Source organism: Balaenoptera musculus, chromosome 9, assembly GCF_009873245.2.
Source record: "Balaenoptera musculus isolate JJ_BM4_2016_0621 chromosome 9, mBalMus1.pri.v3, whole genome shotgun sequence".
Taxonomy (NCBI): domain Eukaryota; kingdom Metazoa; phylum Chordata; class Mammalia; order Artiodactyla; family Balaenopteridae; genus Balaenoptera; species Balaenoptera musculus.
The window spans coordinates 61,488,646-61,504,365 of NC_045793.1; the positions used below are offsets into that span (position 1 = coordinate 61,488,646).

Genomic DNA, 15,720 nt, shown 5'->3' on the forward strand with positions numbered 1-15,720 from the left:
TATATGACAAACCCACAGCCAACATCGTCCTCAATGGTGAAAAACTGAAACCATTTCCACTAAGATCAAGAACAAGACAAGGTTGCCCACTCTCACCACTATTATTCAACATAGTTTTGGAAGTTTTAGCCACAGCAATCAGAGAAGAAAAAGAAATAAAAGGAATCCAAATCAGAAAAGAAGAAGTAGAACTGTCACTGTTTGCAGATGACATGATACTCTACATAGAGAATCCTAAAGATGCTACCAGAAAACTACTAGAGCTAATCAATGAATTTGGTAAAGTAGCAGGATACAAAATTAATGCACCGAAATCTCTTGCATTCCTATACACTAATGATGAAAAATCTGAAAGTGAAATTAAGAAAACACTCCCGTTTACCACTGCAACAAAAAGAATAAAATATCTAGGAATAAACCTACCTAAGGAGACAAAAGACCTGTATGCAGAAAATTATAGGACACTGATGAAAGAAATTAAAGATGATACAAATAGATGGAGAGATATACCATGTTCTTGGATTGGAAGAATCAACATTGTGAAAATGACTCAACTACCCAAAGCAATCTACAGATTCTATGCAATCCCTATCAAACTACCACTGGCATTTTTCACAGAACTAGAACAAAAAAATCACACAATTTGTATGTAAACACAAAAGACCCTGAATAGCCAAAGCAATCTTGAGAAAGAGAAACGGAGCTGGAGGAATCAGGCTCCCTGACTTCAGACTATACTACCAAGCAAGACAGTATGGTACTGGCACAAAAACAGAAATATAGATTAAGTTCATTTTTTAATAGTTTTTCACTTTCAGGTTGCATAATTTCTACTGACATACTTTCAAGTTCATTGAATCTTTGTTTTCTCATCTCTAGTATGCTGTTAAGCCCATTCAGTGAGGACTTTTAAATTTCAGATAACTGCATTTTAGAGTTCTAGAGTTTTCATTTGGTTTCTACAGTTTCTCATTTTCTGCTGAGATTTCTTATCTATGAATTTATTCTGACATTTTCTTTTATGTATTTGAACATAAATAATAGCTGCTTCAAAATCTTTTGCTGCAGGCAATGTCTGAACCATTTCAGGCATTGCCTTTTCTCTTGATTATGGGTCACATTTTCTGTTTCTTCATGTTTCTTGTAATTTTGGATTTTTTTCTGGACACTGAATGATAGATACATTGTAGAGACATTATTCCACTATGTTCTTCCAAAGTGTATTGATTTTTGTTTTATCAAGCAGTTAACTTGGCAGAACTCAGATTCCAAACTCTGTGTCCCCCTTGACAAGAAGTGTCTATTTAGTTCTTTTTGCCTTAGCTGGGCTTGTAGTCTGTCGTGAGCATGCTTAGTTAAGGGGTTAGCCAGAGATTTTGGCAGAGCTTATTTGCAGAATTTGGGGTTCCCCTTTTGTAGTTCTTTTTCTGAGATTTCCCTTTCTTACTTTCCAACTGCTGCTGTTCTCCCACACTGTGCTCTGAGTCCTCAGTAACCTTGCAGCACCAACTGGCATCTTCCTTCAGGAAAAATGCCATAAAAGTGGCAATCTAACCCTGTGTTCCCTGTCATTCTGTCATCTCCTTTCTACTTTGATTTGGTTGCTCTCCAGTGTCTTGGGATTGTTGTTTGATTATATTTTGTGTAGACTTTATGTTATCTGCAGGAGGGTTGGTCTGATAGAAGGTACTCCACTATTAATGGGAGTAGAACTCCTTGCATAGCTTTTTTTTTAATGTGGTAAAAATACATATAACATAAAATTTACCACTTCAGCCATTTTTAAGTGTACCACTCAGAGGCATTAATTGCATTTACAGTCTTGTTCATCGGTTACCACTGTCTATACCCAAAACTTTTTCTTACCCAAACAAACTCTGTGCCCCAAAAGCAGTACATCCCCACTCCCTCTCCCCCAGCCCCTGGTGTCCTCTATTACACTTTTGTCTCTATAAATTTGCCTATTCTACATATTTCACATGAGTGGAATCCTGCAATATTTGTTTTTTTGTGTCTGGCTTATTTCAGTTTTAGCATAATGTTTTCAAGTTTCATCTGTGTTGTAGAATGTATCAGAATTCTTTTTAAGTGTGAATAATATTCCATTATATGTCCATACCACATTTTATTTATCCATCTGTTGATGGATATGTTTCCACATATTTGCTGTTGTGAATAATGAGTACTGTTATGAACATGGATGTACAAGTATCTGAGTTCCTGCTTTCATTTATTTGGGGTATATACCTGTAAGTGGAATTGCTGGATCATATGGTAATTCTTTAACATCTTGAGGAACTGCCAAACTGTTTTCCACAGTGGCTATACCATTTTATATTCCCACTAGCAATGTACAAGTTTCCAGTTTCTTCAAATTCTTGCCCATATGTGTTATTTTCCTTTTATTTATTATCTATTATTATAGTCATCCTAGTGGGTATTAAGTGGTATCTCATTGTGATTTGGATTTTCATTTCTCTAATGACTAATTATGTTGAGTATCTTTTCATGTCCTTGTTGATGGTTTATATATCTTTGGAGAAATGTCTACTCAAGTCTTTTGCCCATTTTTTGAGTTGTCTTTTTATTGTTGAGTTGTAGGAATTCTTGATATATTCTGGTTATTAAATGCTTATCAGACATATAGTTTGCAAATATTTTTTCCCATTCTGCAGTTTCGTTTCACTCTGAGTGTCTTCTGATGCACAGAAGTTTTTAATTTTGATGAAATCCAGTTTATCTAGTTTTTCTTTTGTTGCTTATGCTTTTGGTGTCATATCTTAGACTCGTTGCCAAATCCAAGGTCATGAAAATTTACCCCTGTTTTCTTCCAGGAGTTTTATGGTTTTAGCTCTTATGTTTGTTTTTCATCCATTTTGTGTTAATTTCTGTATATGGTGGGAGGTAGGGATGCAGCTTTACTCTTTTGCATGTGGAAATCCAATTTTCCCAGCAGTACCTGTTGAAGAGATATTCTTTCCCCCATTGATGGACTTGACACCATTGTCAAAAGTCAGTTGGCCATATATGTAAGGGTTTATTTCTGGATGCTCAGTTCTATTCCATTGGTCTATATATATCTACCCTAAAGCCAGTAAGTTTTGAAATTGGGAACTGTGTATGCTCCAACTTTGTTTCTTTTTCAAGATTGTTTTGGCTCTTCAAGGCCTCTCACATTTTCATACGAATTTGAGTATTGGTTTTTCTATTTCTACAAATGAATAAATTTTTTTAACTTGCTTTTTGGATTCTGATTATTTTAGAGATTTATTCATGTTAATACAGACATTGAATTCACTTAATGGATTATAAAGAAGTGTCTAAATAAACACTTTATTAATAAACAATGTTTTGCTTTTATAAGGAATGCCACAATGAACATTCTTTGAATGCCTCTTGTCCACATGCTGGAAAGTGTCTTTAGGACAGTAGTTCTCAACCTGGGCAGTTTTGCTTGCAAGGAAACATTTGGCAGTCTTTGGAGACATTTTTGATTATCAAGACTAAGAGGAGGGGTGCTGCAGGCATCTAGTGGGTAGAGACCAGGGACACTATTAAACATCCTGCAATGCAGAAACAGATTCCCACCCACCCTATTACAAAGTATTATCCAAATTATACAATTACTTTGAAGTGGAATTTATAAAGCCCTAGGGTGTGTGCAATTTTTTGGTATTATATGAAATGGGTTTCTGTAAAATGTGACAAAGATATTATTTCCAATTCAAATAAAGGTTTGGAATATCTGAAATTAAAGTTTCTTTGGTGATGCTGGTATCTAACAGTTAGTTATAAGCAATTTAATTATCTTAAACCAGATAGAATTGCAGCATTATCCAGAGTTAACTAATTTGTTTACTTACCCAGAGGGTGCACATAATTTAACTTCATGGACTGAAATACAGTGGTACTTCCTGCCTGATTAAAATATTGGTTTTAGAGTGAGAATCTGCTTTTAATTAATCTGTGCTAGATAATGGTAGTTGGAATATTAAGTTGAAAGTGAAGACTGAATGAGAGAAAAATTACAGTGTGAAAAATGTAGAATTTTTTTCTGGCAAAGATGGTTGTTAAATATTGAAAGCTTAAAGGTTTGAAAATTTTTTCTAAGTGTGATTTAAATTCGTTTTTAAATTGAAGACAGGGGAATGAACCTAAAGAATTTTGAGACCCACTTTTAAGCCTATAAGACCCATGGCTCCCCCTTTGAAAATCTGATGAAAGTTATGGCCCCAGAACTATGTGCATGTTTGTGTACATACAATTTTGTGTATGATTTTTGGGTGGTTCATGCATGCTCTCAAAGCCATTCATGGACCACTCCTACCTGCCTTGAACCTTCTAGATTTCCAGATTCAGGACTTTGGTAATAAAACTCTTAAAATGCTAAAAATAAGATAGATGTATTTGAAATTATCACTGAATAGTAAAGACACAGCTCTATATTGTTCGTGTCTTATTTGCCAAATGCACAAGACTCAGTGATAGAATTCTTTAAGTAAGTTCTTCAACATTAAATGAATACAGATCTCATTTTAATATCTATAACCTTCAATTTTTTTCTTTTTACTAGGCATATGCAGCAGTGCTACAGCAACAAGCTAATGAAAACAGACACAATTCAACTGAAAAAGCATGTTTTGGCATCTTCCTACCAGAAGAAAGACTTAATGACTTTCGTGATGAACAAATTGGACAGTTGCAGGAGCTGATGCAAGAAGCTACTAAACCCAATAGGCAGTTTAGTATTACTGAGTCCAGGAAACCAAAATTTTAGTCTATACAATAAAGTTTAACAAAGCATTTCAAATTCAGAGCCCCTTATTTTAACTATCATTGGTTTTTAAAATTTATTTCATAAGCTTTTAGGCTTTGAGAATGCCTGGTGTTAATGAAATATTCTTTTATCTGGGGATGAATGCTCTCTGTAATATACAGATCAGGATCATAAGTGGATGAAACTTTACATTATTGAAGTAACAGCATTTGCTGGATAGATTTGTTTTTTGGATTGAACAAGAAAGAATGGCTCTAAAATGGACAAGCTTGTGAAATTTTGCCAAAAATTTTTTTATGTATAAACTCGTTTTAATGCTATTCTTGTTCAAGCATTAGCTTCATGGCTTTAGCTTTATAAGTATATTATGATAATGATTGATAGATGTAGAATTCTGAGGTTATTATTTAATTTCCATTTGCATGGAATATCTTTTTCCATCCCCTCACTTTCAGTCTGTATGTGTCCCTGGATCTGAAGTGGGTCTCTTGTAGACAGCATATATAGGAGTCTTGTTTTCATATCCATTCAGCCAGTCTGTGTCTTTTGGTTGGAGCATTTAATCCATTTACATTTAAGGAAATTATCGATATGCATGTTCTTACTGCCATTTTGTTAATTGTTTTGGATTTGTTTTTGTAGGTCTTCCTTTCCTTTTTTAAAATTTTCTTTTTATTTTATTTATTTATTGGCTGTGTTGGGTCTTTGTTGCTGTGTGTGGGCTTTCTCTAGTTGCAGGGACTGGGGGCTACCCTTCGTTGCAGTGCGTGGGCTTCTCATTGCAGTGAGTTCTCTTGTTGCAGAGCACGGGCTCTAGGCTTGTGGGCTTCAGTAGTTGTGGCATGTGGGCTCAGTAGTTTTGTCATGCAGGCTCTAGAGCACAGGCTTAGTAGTTGTGGCACATGGGCTCAGTTGCTCTGCGGCATGTCCCAGACTAGGGATCGAACGTGTGTCGCCTGCTTTGGCAGGCAGATTCTTAACCACTTTGCCACCCAGGAAGGCCTTTTTTTTTTTTTCCCCCTTCCTCTGTTGTGCTCTTCTCTTGTGATTTGGTGACTATCTTTAGTGTTGTGTTTGGATTGCTCTTTCTTTTTTGTGTGCGCATCGTAGTTTTGGTTTGCAGTTACCATGAGGTTTTGATTTAGTAGTCTATATGTATACAAGATTGTTTTAAGTTGCTGGTCTCAATTTCAAATGCATTTCCAATATCCTGCATTAGTAACTCTCCTCATGATTGCTGGTTTTGATATATTTGTGTGTGGATGATTTCCTGCCTTTACTGTATGTTTGCCTTTACTGGTGAGCTTTCCCATTCATAATTAATTTTCTTGTTTCTAGTTGTGGCCTTTTCTTTTCCATCTAGAGAAGTTCCTTTAGCATTTGTTGTGAAGCTAGTTTGGTGGTGCTGAATTCTCTTAACTTTTGCTTGTCTGTAAAGCTTTTGATTTCTCCATCACATCTGAATGAGATCCTTGCTGGGTAGAGTATTCTTGATTGTAAGTTTTTTCCTTTCATCACTTTAATTATATCGTGCCACTCCCTCTGGCCTGCAGAGTTTCTGCTGAAAAATCAGCTGATTGTGATTTTGGAGTTTTTGCAAGAGGAGGTGAGCTCAAGTCCAGCAAGGTTATTATTTAACTACATTGTTACCCTGAAAATTTTATCACTTCTGCTTTAATAATACATATGATTATTCTTTTAAATGTCCCTTCTCCCTGAGTCATTGTTTATTTACAATGAAAGGTTAAAAAGAAGCTTTAGGATTCAGTATTATACATATTACCATTTGTCTACTAGATTTTACAATGTTTAATACATTTCTCTGGTGTTTTTGTTAATAACAGATGACCGCTTAAATTAATTTGTAGTTACCTTGAGAATCTCATTTATGGCCTAATTCATGGGGAGATAAAAACACTTTCATTATTTTTTTCTTACACTTAAGTCGATTTATACACTGAAAAAAAAATAAGCATTTTTGAATGTGACTGGGATTATGAATTAAAAAAAATATTGTACACTAAAACAACTTGCATATATAATTATGTACGTGTACTCTGAGATTCTTAAGTGATCATTTTTCAGATGCAATTGTGTTTATGCCAGCTTTTTAAAAAATTAATTCATATTTGCTCTGTTTTTTCTGTCTTGTGCTTTCTCTATGTGTATGGCTGCTGGGTCCCTCAGTCCTTTCTCCTATTCCTCTCTGATCAGTCTATAGACTGATCAGTGAGTCTTTTCTCTTAAGTCAATCAGTAATTAGTCTTTACATTATAACAGGCTCCAGGAATAAAACAATGAATAAGATAAAGCCCTTGCCCTGAAGTTAGTCTTAACTGTGCATTCAGGAACCCTGTTTCATCATGAACGAATACGTTACATCCTTAAACTCTTAATAGTACTATCTATCTTTTTCATCTTCTTGGTTAATAGAAACCTAACACCTGCGAGGACACTGCTTCTCTGTGTTTTGTGATGTGGGAGTTGGGGATCCTTTGGAACTCACTGTAACATAGAACCCCCTCCTGTTGTCCCTTTCAACCCATCACTATGTCACCCTTACTTAAGAATTCTTTCATTTGTAGTATTTTCTTTTTGGTTATACATTTTCTTGTTCTTTGGTACCTGGCTCATACCTCTTCATCTCATGTCTTGCCATCATTTTGGTGACATTAGTACTATCTATGTGGTTGACTAACCTAGTAGCCAGATGGTTCTTTGATGGTTCATTATTCACTTTCACTAATCCAACCACCCATTTTCTTGGCTACACTTAAACCTACTTTATTCAAAACTGAATAAGCTCCAATTCTGAAATTATGAATTACTACATTCCATGCTTTTCTCATTGCATCTCAATGTGATTAGTTTTTTACTCCTTCTGCACCTGGTCATCCTTTCAACAAATACCAAAGAACCTTCATATGCCAGGCATCATTTTAGAGACTGGGATACAGCAGTTATCAAAGACAAAATGTCTATCCCTATGGAATTTACATTCTAAAGGAGGGAAACAAAATACATAAATAAAAGTAGGTAGGGTGGTTAGAACTATGAAGAAATAAAGCAAGGATAGGGGATAGAGCTGTGGGTCCCAAAATATGAATTGAGATGCCCCAGGGCACCACAGAGAACCACAGCGGTGCTGCAGGATATTTCAAATTTTTCAGGAAATCACAGCCATATTTATTGGACACCACACAGTTACTAGCTTGAGGTATTTCAGTTTTACTGTTGTATTGCAACATTCTTTTGGATGACATATCTTTGTAAACCTGGGCTTTAGCAATTGCTGTGAGAAAAGCAAATACCACACAAAAATTAGTGACAGAAAATGTCCAGTATGATTAACAGTGTTTGAGAAGCTGTGTAGTGTCCAGTAGGTGCTAACTTGTTTGTTAGTACTTAAATACCTACTGAGTTGTTTGAACTATGTAGTGAAACTGTTGTGGGGTTTTGTTTTGTTTGCTGTAGGTGTGCCGTGTAAATACTGAGACACTAAGAGTGTGGGAACTGATGAAAGCAGCGGCATGTCAGAGAGTGGTCTGTAACTGTGAACTCATTAGTCTTTTGACCACTCAGTTTGTTCAGTATCATTCCTTTACTGCCTTCATTTCCATCCCAATCTGCCCTAGTTTCTGTGATCTTTCACTTCATCCAGCCATTTAGCAATACCCTCAATGTCACTGTCTCCTTTTCCTTTTACCTCATCTGCTGCTCTCACCAAGGTAACCACTCACTTGCCAAAATTAATAGGGTATTAATCAGTATAACATTGATATGTTAAGGACTTCCCTGGTGGCACAGTGGTTAAGAATCCGCCTGCCAATGCAGGGAACTCGAGTCCTGGTCCAGGAAGATCCCACGTGCTGCAGAGCAGCTAAGCCCATGTGTCACAAATAGTGAGCCTGCACTCCAGAGCCCACAAGCCACAACTGCTGAGCCCGTGCGCCACAACTACTGAAGCCTGTGCGCCTAGAGCCCATGCTCCACAACAAGAGAAGCCACCGCAGTGAGAAGCCTGCGCACCGCAACAAAGAGTAGTTCCTGCTCGCCACAACTAGAGAAAGCCTGCACACAGCAACGAAGACCCAACACAGCCAAAAATAAAAAAAAAAAAAAAAAAAAAAGATTGAATGTTATCCTGTGAGGCTTGATTGATAGTATTATTTACTCTCTCCTGCTTTTAACTCACTCCTGCTTGGTTTGTATACTGCCTAACTCTCCTTTAGGTTATAATTTTTCTCGTTTTTAAAAAAGTGATGTTCTCTGGGATTTCGTCTTTAGGACTCCTACTTTACACATCCATTGCTTCAGATATTAGCTATACTCTTAAATCTAAAACACCAACCTAAATCTCATTTCTTACCTTCAGATCTGTGTTTAAAATTCTGTTTGGCATTTTCCAACTCATATTTAAAATTACTTTTCTTCCCTCCTCAGGGAATGAATGATATTAACATATACTCAGTCCAGAATTCTGTAATTTAGCCTAGATTTTCACAATTTTCCTGGAGGCCTCCCTCTCATTATTCAATTCTGACAACTCCATGTGGTGGACTGCAAAACAGCCATAGTTCTCTATCGCTTCTAGTACCCATACCCATTGCAGTGTGACTTTGCAGTTCCTCCCGTCAGGAATTCCATCCGTTTTAGAATTCCCCAAACCTGGAACTGGCCTTGTTTCTTGATTTGCTAAAAAGAATATGGGTAATGACGTTATGCCAACTCAGGCTCTAGGCCTCAGAGCCTTGTACACTTCCACCTGCACTACTGGAAACCTACCCGGCTACCATGTGAACAAACTTGGTCTTGTGGAGAATGTGGAGCAGAGATGAAGCCATCCTAGACCAGCCAGCTCTCAGCCAACTGCAGTTAAATGAATAAGCCCAGCCAAGCCCAGAAGGACTGCCCAGCTGATCCCAGCCCAAATTGCCAATTATAAGTTAAGTAAATGGTAGTCCTTTTAAGTCACTATGTGTTTTGTGGTGGTTTGTTATATAGTTAAAACTGATGCACTCTACTGCTTTACTATTTCAGAATCATTACTTTTTCTCTACCTAGTCTGATATTTCAGACTTACAATTTTTTTCTTTTTCTGTAGTAAGTTGTATAGGGCTTCCTTGTCTTTGGCATACTCCTTAATATATTATTCTCCATTTGGCTGTAAACATCGCCTTATTGACATGCACATTTGATCTAGAGATGGTTCAGTTATCAACTTACCATTGGTGGTGGTGGTTGAGGGGAATCTAGTACAGTTTATAGAAATTGGCAATGTGTATTGAGAACTTTAAAAATTATCATAGCTCTTGGACCCATTAACTCTATTTCTAGAATTCTGCCCTAAGGGGGGGGAAAAATTAGAAATGTGGACAAAGTTTTTGATATAAACATATTATTGGTGTTTAAAAGAGTCAAAATTTGAGAACAAAAATTCCCCAAACATCAGAAAGGTTAAATGAGTTGTGATAACATGTATAGTCAAACAATTTAAATTTAGATTTACACAGGGTTTTTAGCGACATGGGAAATTACTTGACATTGATAAGCACGAAAAGGATGCTACGAAATAGACAACATTTCACAAAGACGTTAGATTTCCTTTTCAGTAATGTGGCAGACTTTGTTAATCTGAGCATTTCTCCTCATGAAAATGAAAACTTTTAGGTAGAATATAAAAGTATTTTTGAGAAGCATTTAGAGTTGGCAGTATTCTAAGAGATTAAGTAACTACAAGGCCAATATCTAAGTGAAACTGCTGAAGCCTCCTTGGCTCCGAGGGTGAATTTCAGCTTTGGTTTTGATAGTCCTTTGGAACAGTAGGCAGAGGACAAAGCATACAGCCCTCCAGAGGTGGAGAAAGCCAGCCGCTAAGGACTACGCCATCAGGGTAAGAGCGAGCCAGAAGCAAACCTGCTCCAGTGTTTGTGCAAAGTGAAGTCACCCCAAATTCAAGTTATCTGGGTGCTAAAACAGACAAAACTTGAGCTATGAATTTAGTGGCCCCAGAATGAATGCCTGGCAGATGTAAACAAATCTTTGGAGGATGCTAGACAGTTTTCCTAGGAAATGAATGCCTTAAGTTTAAATAAAGTCCATAAGGAAGACTAGCATCATGAATGAAAGGCAGCAAATATACAAGAAAATAACTTTGGAATTAGCACATGTATAATATAAAACATCTATGTTTATATGTTTAAAAAATAAAAAGTTTTAAAATATCTACAGGAAACAAGGCATTATAAAAACGGACCTAGCATATTTTAAAAAGAACCAAATAGAAATTCTGGAAATGGAAAATAGAAGAATTAAAATTAAAAATAAGCCAATGTGGAGGTTTAACACAAGATTAGATGGGCCTGAAAAGAGAATCAATGAGTACAAAATAGAAGAAATGATCCAGAATGTAACATAGAGGAGAAATTTTAAAATATCAGAGTGGAGAAATCCAAAGGGTCTAATGTATAGCTAATAATAGTCTCAGATAGATGATGGGGCACAAGCAATATTTGAAGAAATCATTGCTGAGAATTTTTAAATCAATGAAAAATACCAGTCCACAGATTTATCCCAAGTGGGATAAATATGAAATCCTCACTTAGATAAACTGCAGTGAAACAGTGGAATGCTGAAGACAAAAACTTGTAAAAGCAGCTAAAACAGAAGTCGCGGATAACCTTCAGAGCAACGTCAGCTAGACTTTTCTTTAGCTGATTTGGAAGCCAGAACCCAGTTGGATAACTGTAATGCGTGAGCAAAAAATAACTTAAAATTCTATACTTAGCAAATATATTTCAAGAATGAGGGTGGAATAAAGACAGTTTCGGACAACAAAGCATGAGCACAGTTGCCACCTGCAGGTTCTTACTAAAGGAAATTCTAAAGGATGTGCTTTGTATAGTAGAAAAGTGATGAAAGAAGGAATAAAGGACCAAGATTGTTGTAAATATAGATTAATCTAAAGGAACATTGACCATATGGAACAATAATGATGTTTCCTGGGGTTAAGAAATGAGGGATTTAAAAAACAATAATATGTAAGATGGTAGGGTAGTGATTGGAATAAGTGCTCTAAGTTTGGATGGACTGAGAAGAGAATAAAAGTACTGATTAACTAAGTGGAAACGTGATTTCTAGTGTGTAACTCATTTCTATATAACATGTTAGTGGTTGTTACATAGAAATGAGTATATAACTTCCAAGCTAGTAGAAGGGAAAAATGAAATAGGAAAAAATAATCATTATAAAATAAGGAAAGAGAAAAAACATAGAAGAGGAGATAACTAGAGAGATAAAAATTGAGAGATATAACTCAAAATGTCAGTAATTATCTTAAATGTGAATGGATGATGTTATTCAGTTAAGGGCAGATTGTTCAACTGGTTAAAAGAAACCAATTATATGCTATGGTAAGAGACCACACCTAAAGCATAAAATACAGAACGTTTGAAAGTAAAATGATGGTAAAAGTTATACCAATCGGAAATAAGCTGATGTAGGTATATACATATTTGAAAAAAATTGTTTAAGGCAGATTGCTAAAGGAAGTAACTTCATAAAATGAAAGGTTCAATTTACTAGGAGGATCATTTTAAATTGGTATTTACCTGGGAAGTAAGTGATTAAACAGCCCCATATTCTAGGAAGCTAACAGTTCCAAATAATCCTAATGGATCCTAGAATATAAGTGAAACTGAGCACTAGTGGAATACTTAATAAAATATGTGGGTTGTAGCCAAAGCAGTAGTTGAAGGAAATTAATAGCCTTAAATGTGTCTAGCAGAAAGAAAGAAAGAAAAAAAGAAAGGCTGAATATTAATGAGAGAAGCATCTAACTTAATAAATTAGAAAAACAGCATAAAATAATCTCAAAGAAAAGAAAATCAAGATAGGGGCAGAAAACTTTAAAAATTCAAAAGTTCATTCTTTGAAAAAAGACAACAGTGACAAGTCTCTGGTGAAGTTAAGAAAAAAAAGAGCGGGCACAAATAATATCAGGAGTGAATAAGAGGACATAACTATTTCTGTGATTTTTAAATATGATATGAGCAACTAAAAACCAATAAATTTGTATCATGTAGAAGAAATGGACACATTTTTAGAAATATATAGCTTACCAAAATAGAAGAATGGTTTTACAGTTATTAAATTAATAAATATTCCTAGAAAGAAAATTCTATGCCTAAATAACTTCTTTCATGAGTACTGCCAAGTATTCAATAAATAAATAATTCCGAACTTAAGCCCTTACAGAGAATAGAGAAAGAGGGTTGCTCCCTAACTAACTTTATATCAGACTGGCAAATTCCTGATAGCAAATGATAAAATGGAAAATTACATGCCAATTTCACTTAGGAACATAGTTGCAAAATCCTAAACTAAGTATTCATCATGACCTGGTCAGGTTTATGCCAGAAATCCAAAGTTGTTAGAAAATCAATTACTGTGATCCCCCACATAATCAAATTAAAGGAGATTTACTCATGATCATCTCGTTAGATGTAGAAAAAGCATTTGCTTAACATTCAACATCAATTCATGATAGAAATTCTCTTAACAAAGTAGGTATAAAGGTTACTTCATCAATCTGATTACATGGTTTCTACCAAACATTGGCAGCAAACATGATGAAGAATCCTTGAAAGCTTTCTCCTTGAGGCTGGGGAAAAGACAAGAATGTCATCACTGCTCTTCAAGTCAAAACTGTTAGTCTCATTATCATATATGTAGAAAATCTAAAGGAATCTATAAATCATTAGAATGAATAAGAGAATTTAGCAAGTTTGTTAGATGGAAAAATTTCTATATGAAAGTCAATTGCATTCCTATATAGCAACAAACAACTTGAAAATTTATGAAAGTATCCTTAAAATAATATCAAGTATTAAATACTTAGAAAGCAGTTTCACAAAAGATATTCAAAACTCTCTGGAGAAAATTGTGAAATTTTACTTAAAGACACTAAAAGAAGACAAATGAAGTTGAACTCCATGCTCAAAGATTTAAAGATTGAATATTATAAATATCTTAAGTATCCCCAAATGGTTTGTAGTTCCATTGCGATTTTCATCAAAATTCCAGATGATCTTTTTCTAATTGACAAGCACATTATAGAATCCATAATGGATATGCAAAGACCAAGAATAGCCAAGGCACACTCTAAGAAGAACAATGTAATAGGATTTACCCTGCCTGTGAGATATCCAAACATAACAGACAGGCTGGGACCTGGGACCCTTTGCTGCAGTGCTTGCACCTGGACAAACGTCTCCTCAAGCAGCAGAATACAAAGAAACTACAAGGGACTGAAAAGTAACTGTGTGCATGTACATTTGGGGCAAATTATGAAAAACAAGAAACAAAAAGACCAAAACCCAGCCGCCACTTCTGAGGTGTTGGGAGCAAAACAGGCTACTGCACATGATCCCAGCACCACCAAAGGGGTGGGCAGACCACCCAAGCCACCCCTCCTGTCCGACCCCTGGACCTGCCCCTAACCTCACCCCATTTAAGGGACCAGCTCGCCCACACCCCAGAGAGCTAGCAAGGCTAGCTTGTTGCTTGCTTTCGCTCCCTTGTGCTGCAGCACGAGTCCCAATAAAGCCTTGCCTGAATTTCTTGTCTGGCCTCTTACTAATTTCTATTGATTAAAGATTCAAAGAACTCCAGTCGGTAACGTAACTATAGTTATTAAGACAGTGTAGCATTTAATTATATGGAGGTTTAGTTTATGGCAATGGTGGTACTTCCATTGCCATAATGGTGGTGGAGAAAGGACTCCCTTTCAATAAATGGTTCTTGGACAATTGGGTATTTTTGTGGGGGAAAAAAAAAAAACAACTTTTTTTGGTGCCTAGAATTGGCTGTAGGTTTCTTAAAATTGAAATGTTAAAGGCAAAATTACAACACTGTAAGAATATAATACAGAGCATATCCTCAAAATGTTGGGGTGGTAGAGGATTTTTAAAATAAGACACAGCCAGTTCTAACTGTAAAGGAAAAAAGTAAATAAATCTGAATATATTAACATGTTACTTTTTTTCATTAAAAGGAGTAAAGCGTGCAAATGCAAGCCTCAGAGTGTGAAGAAATGGTTGCACCACGTATAGAGGCCAAAGAAATAGTATTCAGAACATCTAAAGAATTCCTACATATCAATGAGAAAGATGTAAAATCCAACAGAAAATAGGCAAAAAACTTAAACAAGAAATTCACAAATAGGAAACCCACATGATCAGTAAACATAAAAAATACCCTTTGCCTCATCTGTAATAGAGGAATGCAAATGCAAATCACAATGATATTGTATCACACAACCTCCAGATTAAAATAAGGAATTTGACAAATAACAAGTGTTGTTAAAGGAAATAATGGAAACTCTCTTATCCTACTTGTGGGAGTATAAATTAGTATAACCTCTCTGGAAAACATTTTAACATTCTCTTACAAATTTGAAGATGTTTATAGCCTATACATACTATTACATGATGATGCGGTAGTTGAGTACAGACCCTGCTGCCAACTATATGGATTTGAAGCCCATCTTTCTAGTTCTGTGATCTCGAGCATATGACTTTATACATGAAAAGAGTACGATTTTGTCCTCCTACCCTGCCTCCAAGAATCAATTTTTGCCCTTGTGAGGATTAAATGAGTTAATGCTCAGAACAGTTCCTGGAAACTAAACACTATAAAGTGTTTGCTGAACTGCTCAGAACAGTTCCTGGAAAATGAACTGCTCAGAACAGTTACTGGAAAATAAACACTATAAAGTGTTTACTCTCATTGTTATTTGCTAGTACTGTCGTTATTAAGATTACTTTACCACTGACAAAATCACTCCTACATATGTACACTTGTGGAGGATTAGGATACTATACAAGAATGTTCATGTAAGAATTATTTTAGCAGCTGCCAACTGGAAACAAACCTAATGTCCT

At 35.7% G+C, this 15,720-nt stretch overlaps 1 protein-coding gene across 2 annotated transcripts in view; it reads left to right on the top strand.

Moving 5' to 3' along the window:
- Positions 1 to 4,862, top strand: part of SDHAF3 (succinate dehydrogenase complex assembly factor 3) — a 79,059-nt gene extending 74,197 nt beyond the window's left edge. The window contains exon 2 of one of the 2 annotated variants that reach the window (XM_036862790.1): positions 4,577 to 4,862. In XM_036862790.1, coding sequence (XP_036718685.1) covers positions 4,577 to 4,777 — 201 coding nt within the window. In that variant the 3' untranslated portion in view covers positions 4,778 to 4,862. Of the gene's footprint in view, positions 1 to 4,573 lie in introns of both variants that reach the window. The other variant, XM_036862789.1, reaches the window with a different exon arrangement.
- The last annotated feature ends 10,858 nt before the right edge of the window (positions 4,863 to 15,720 follow it).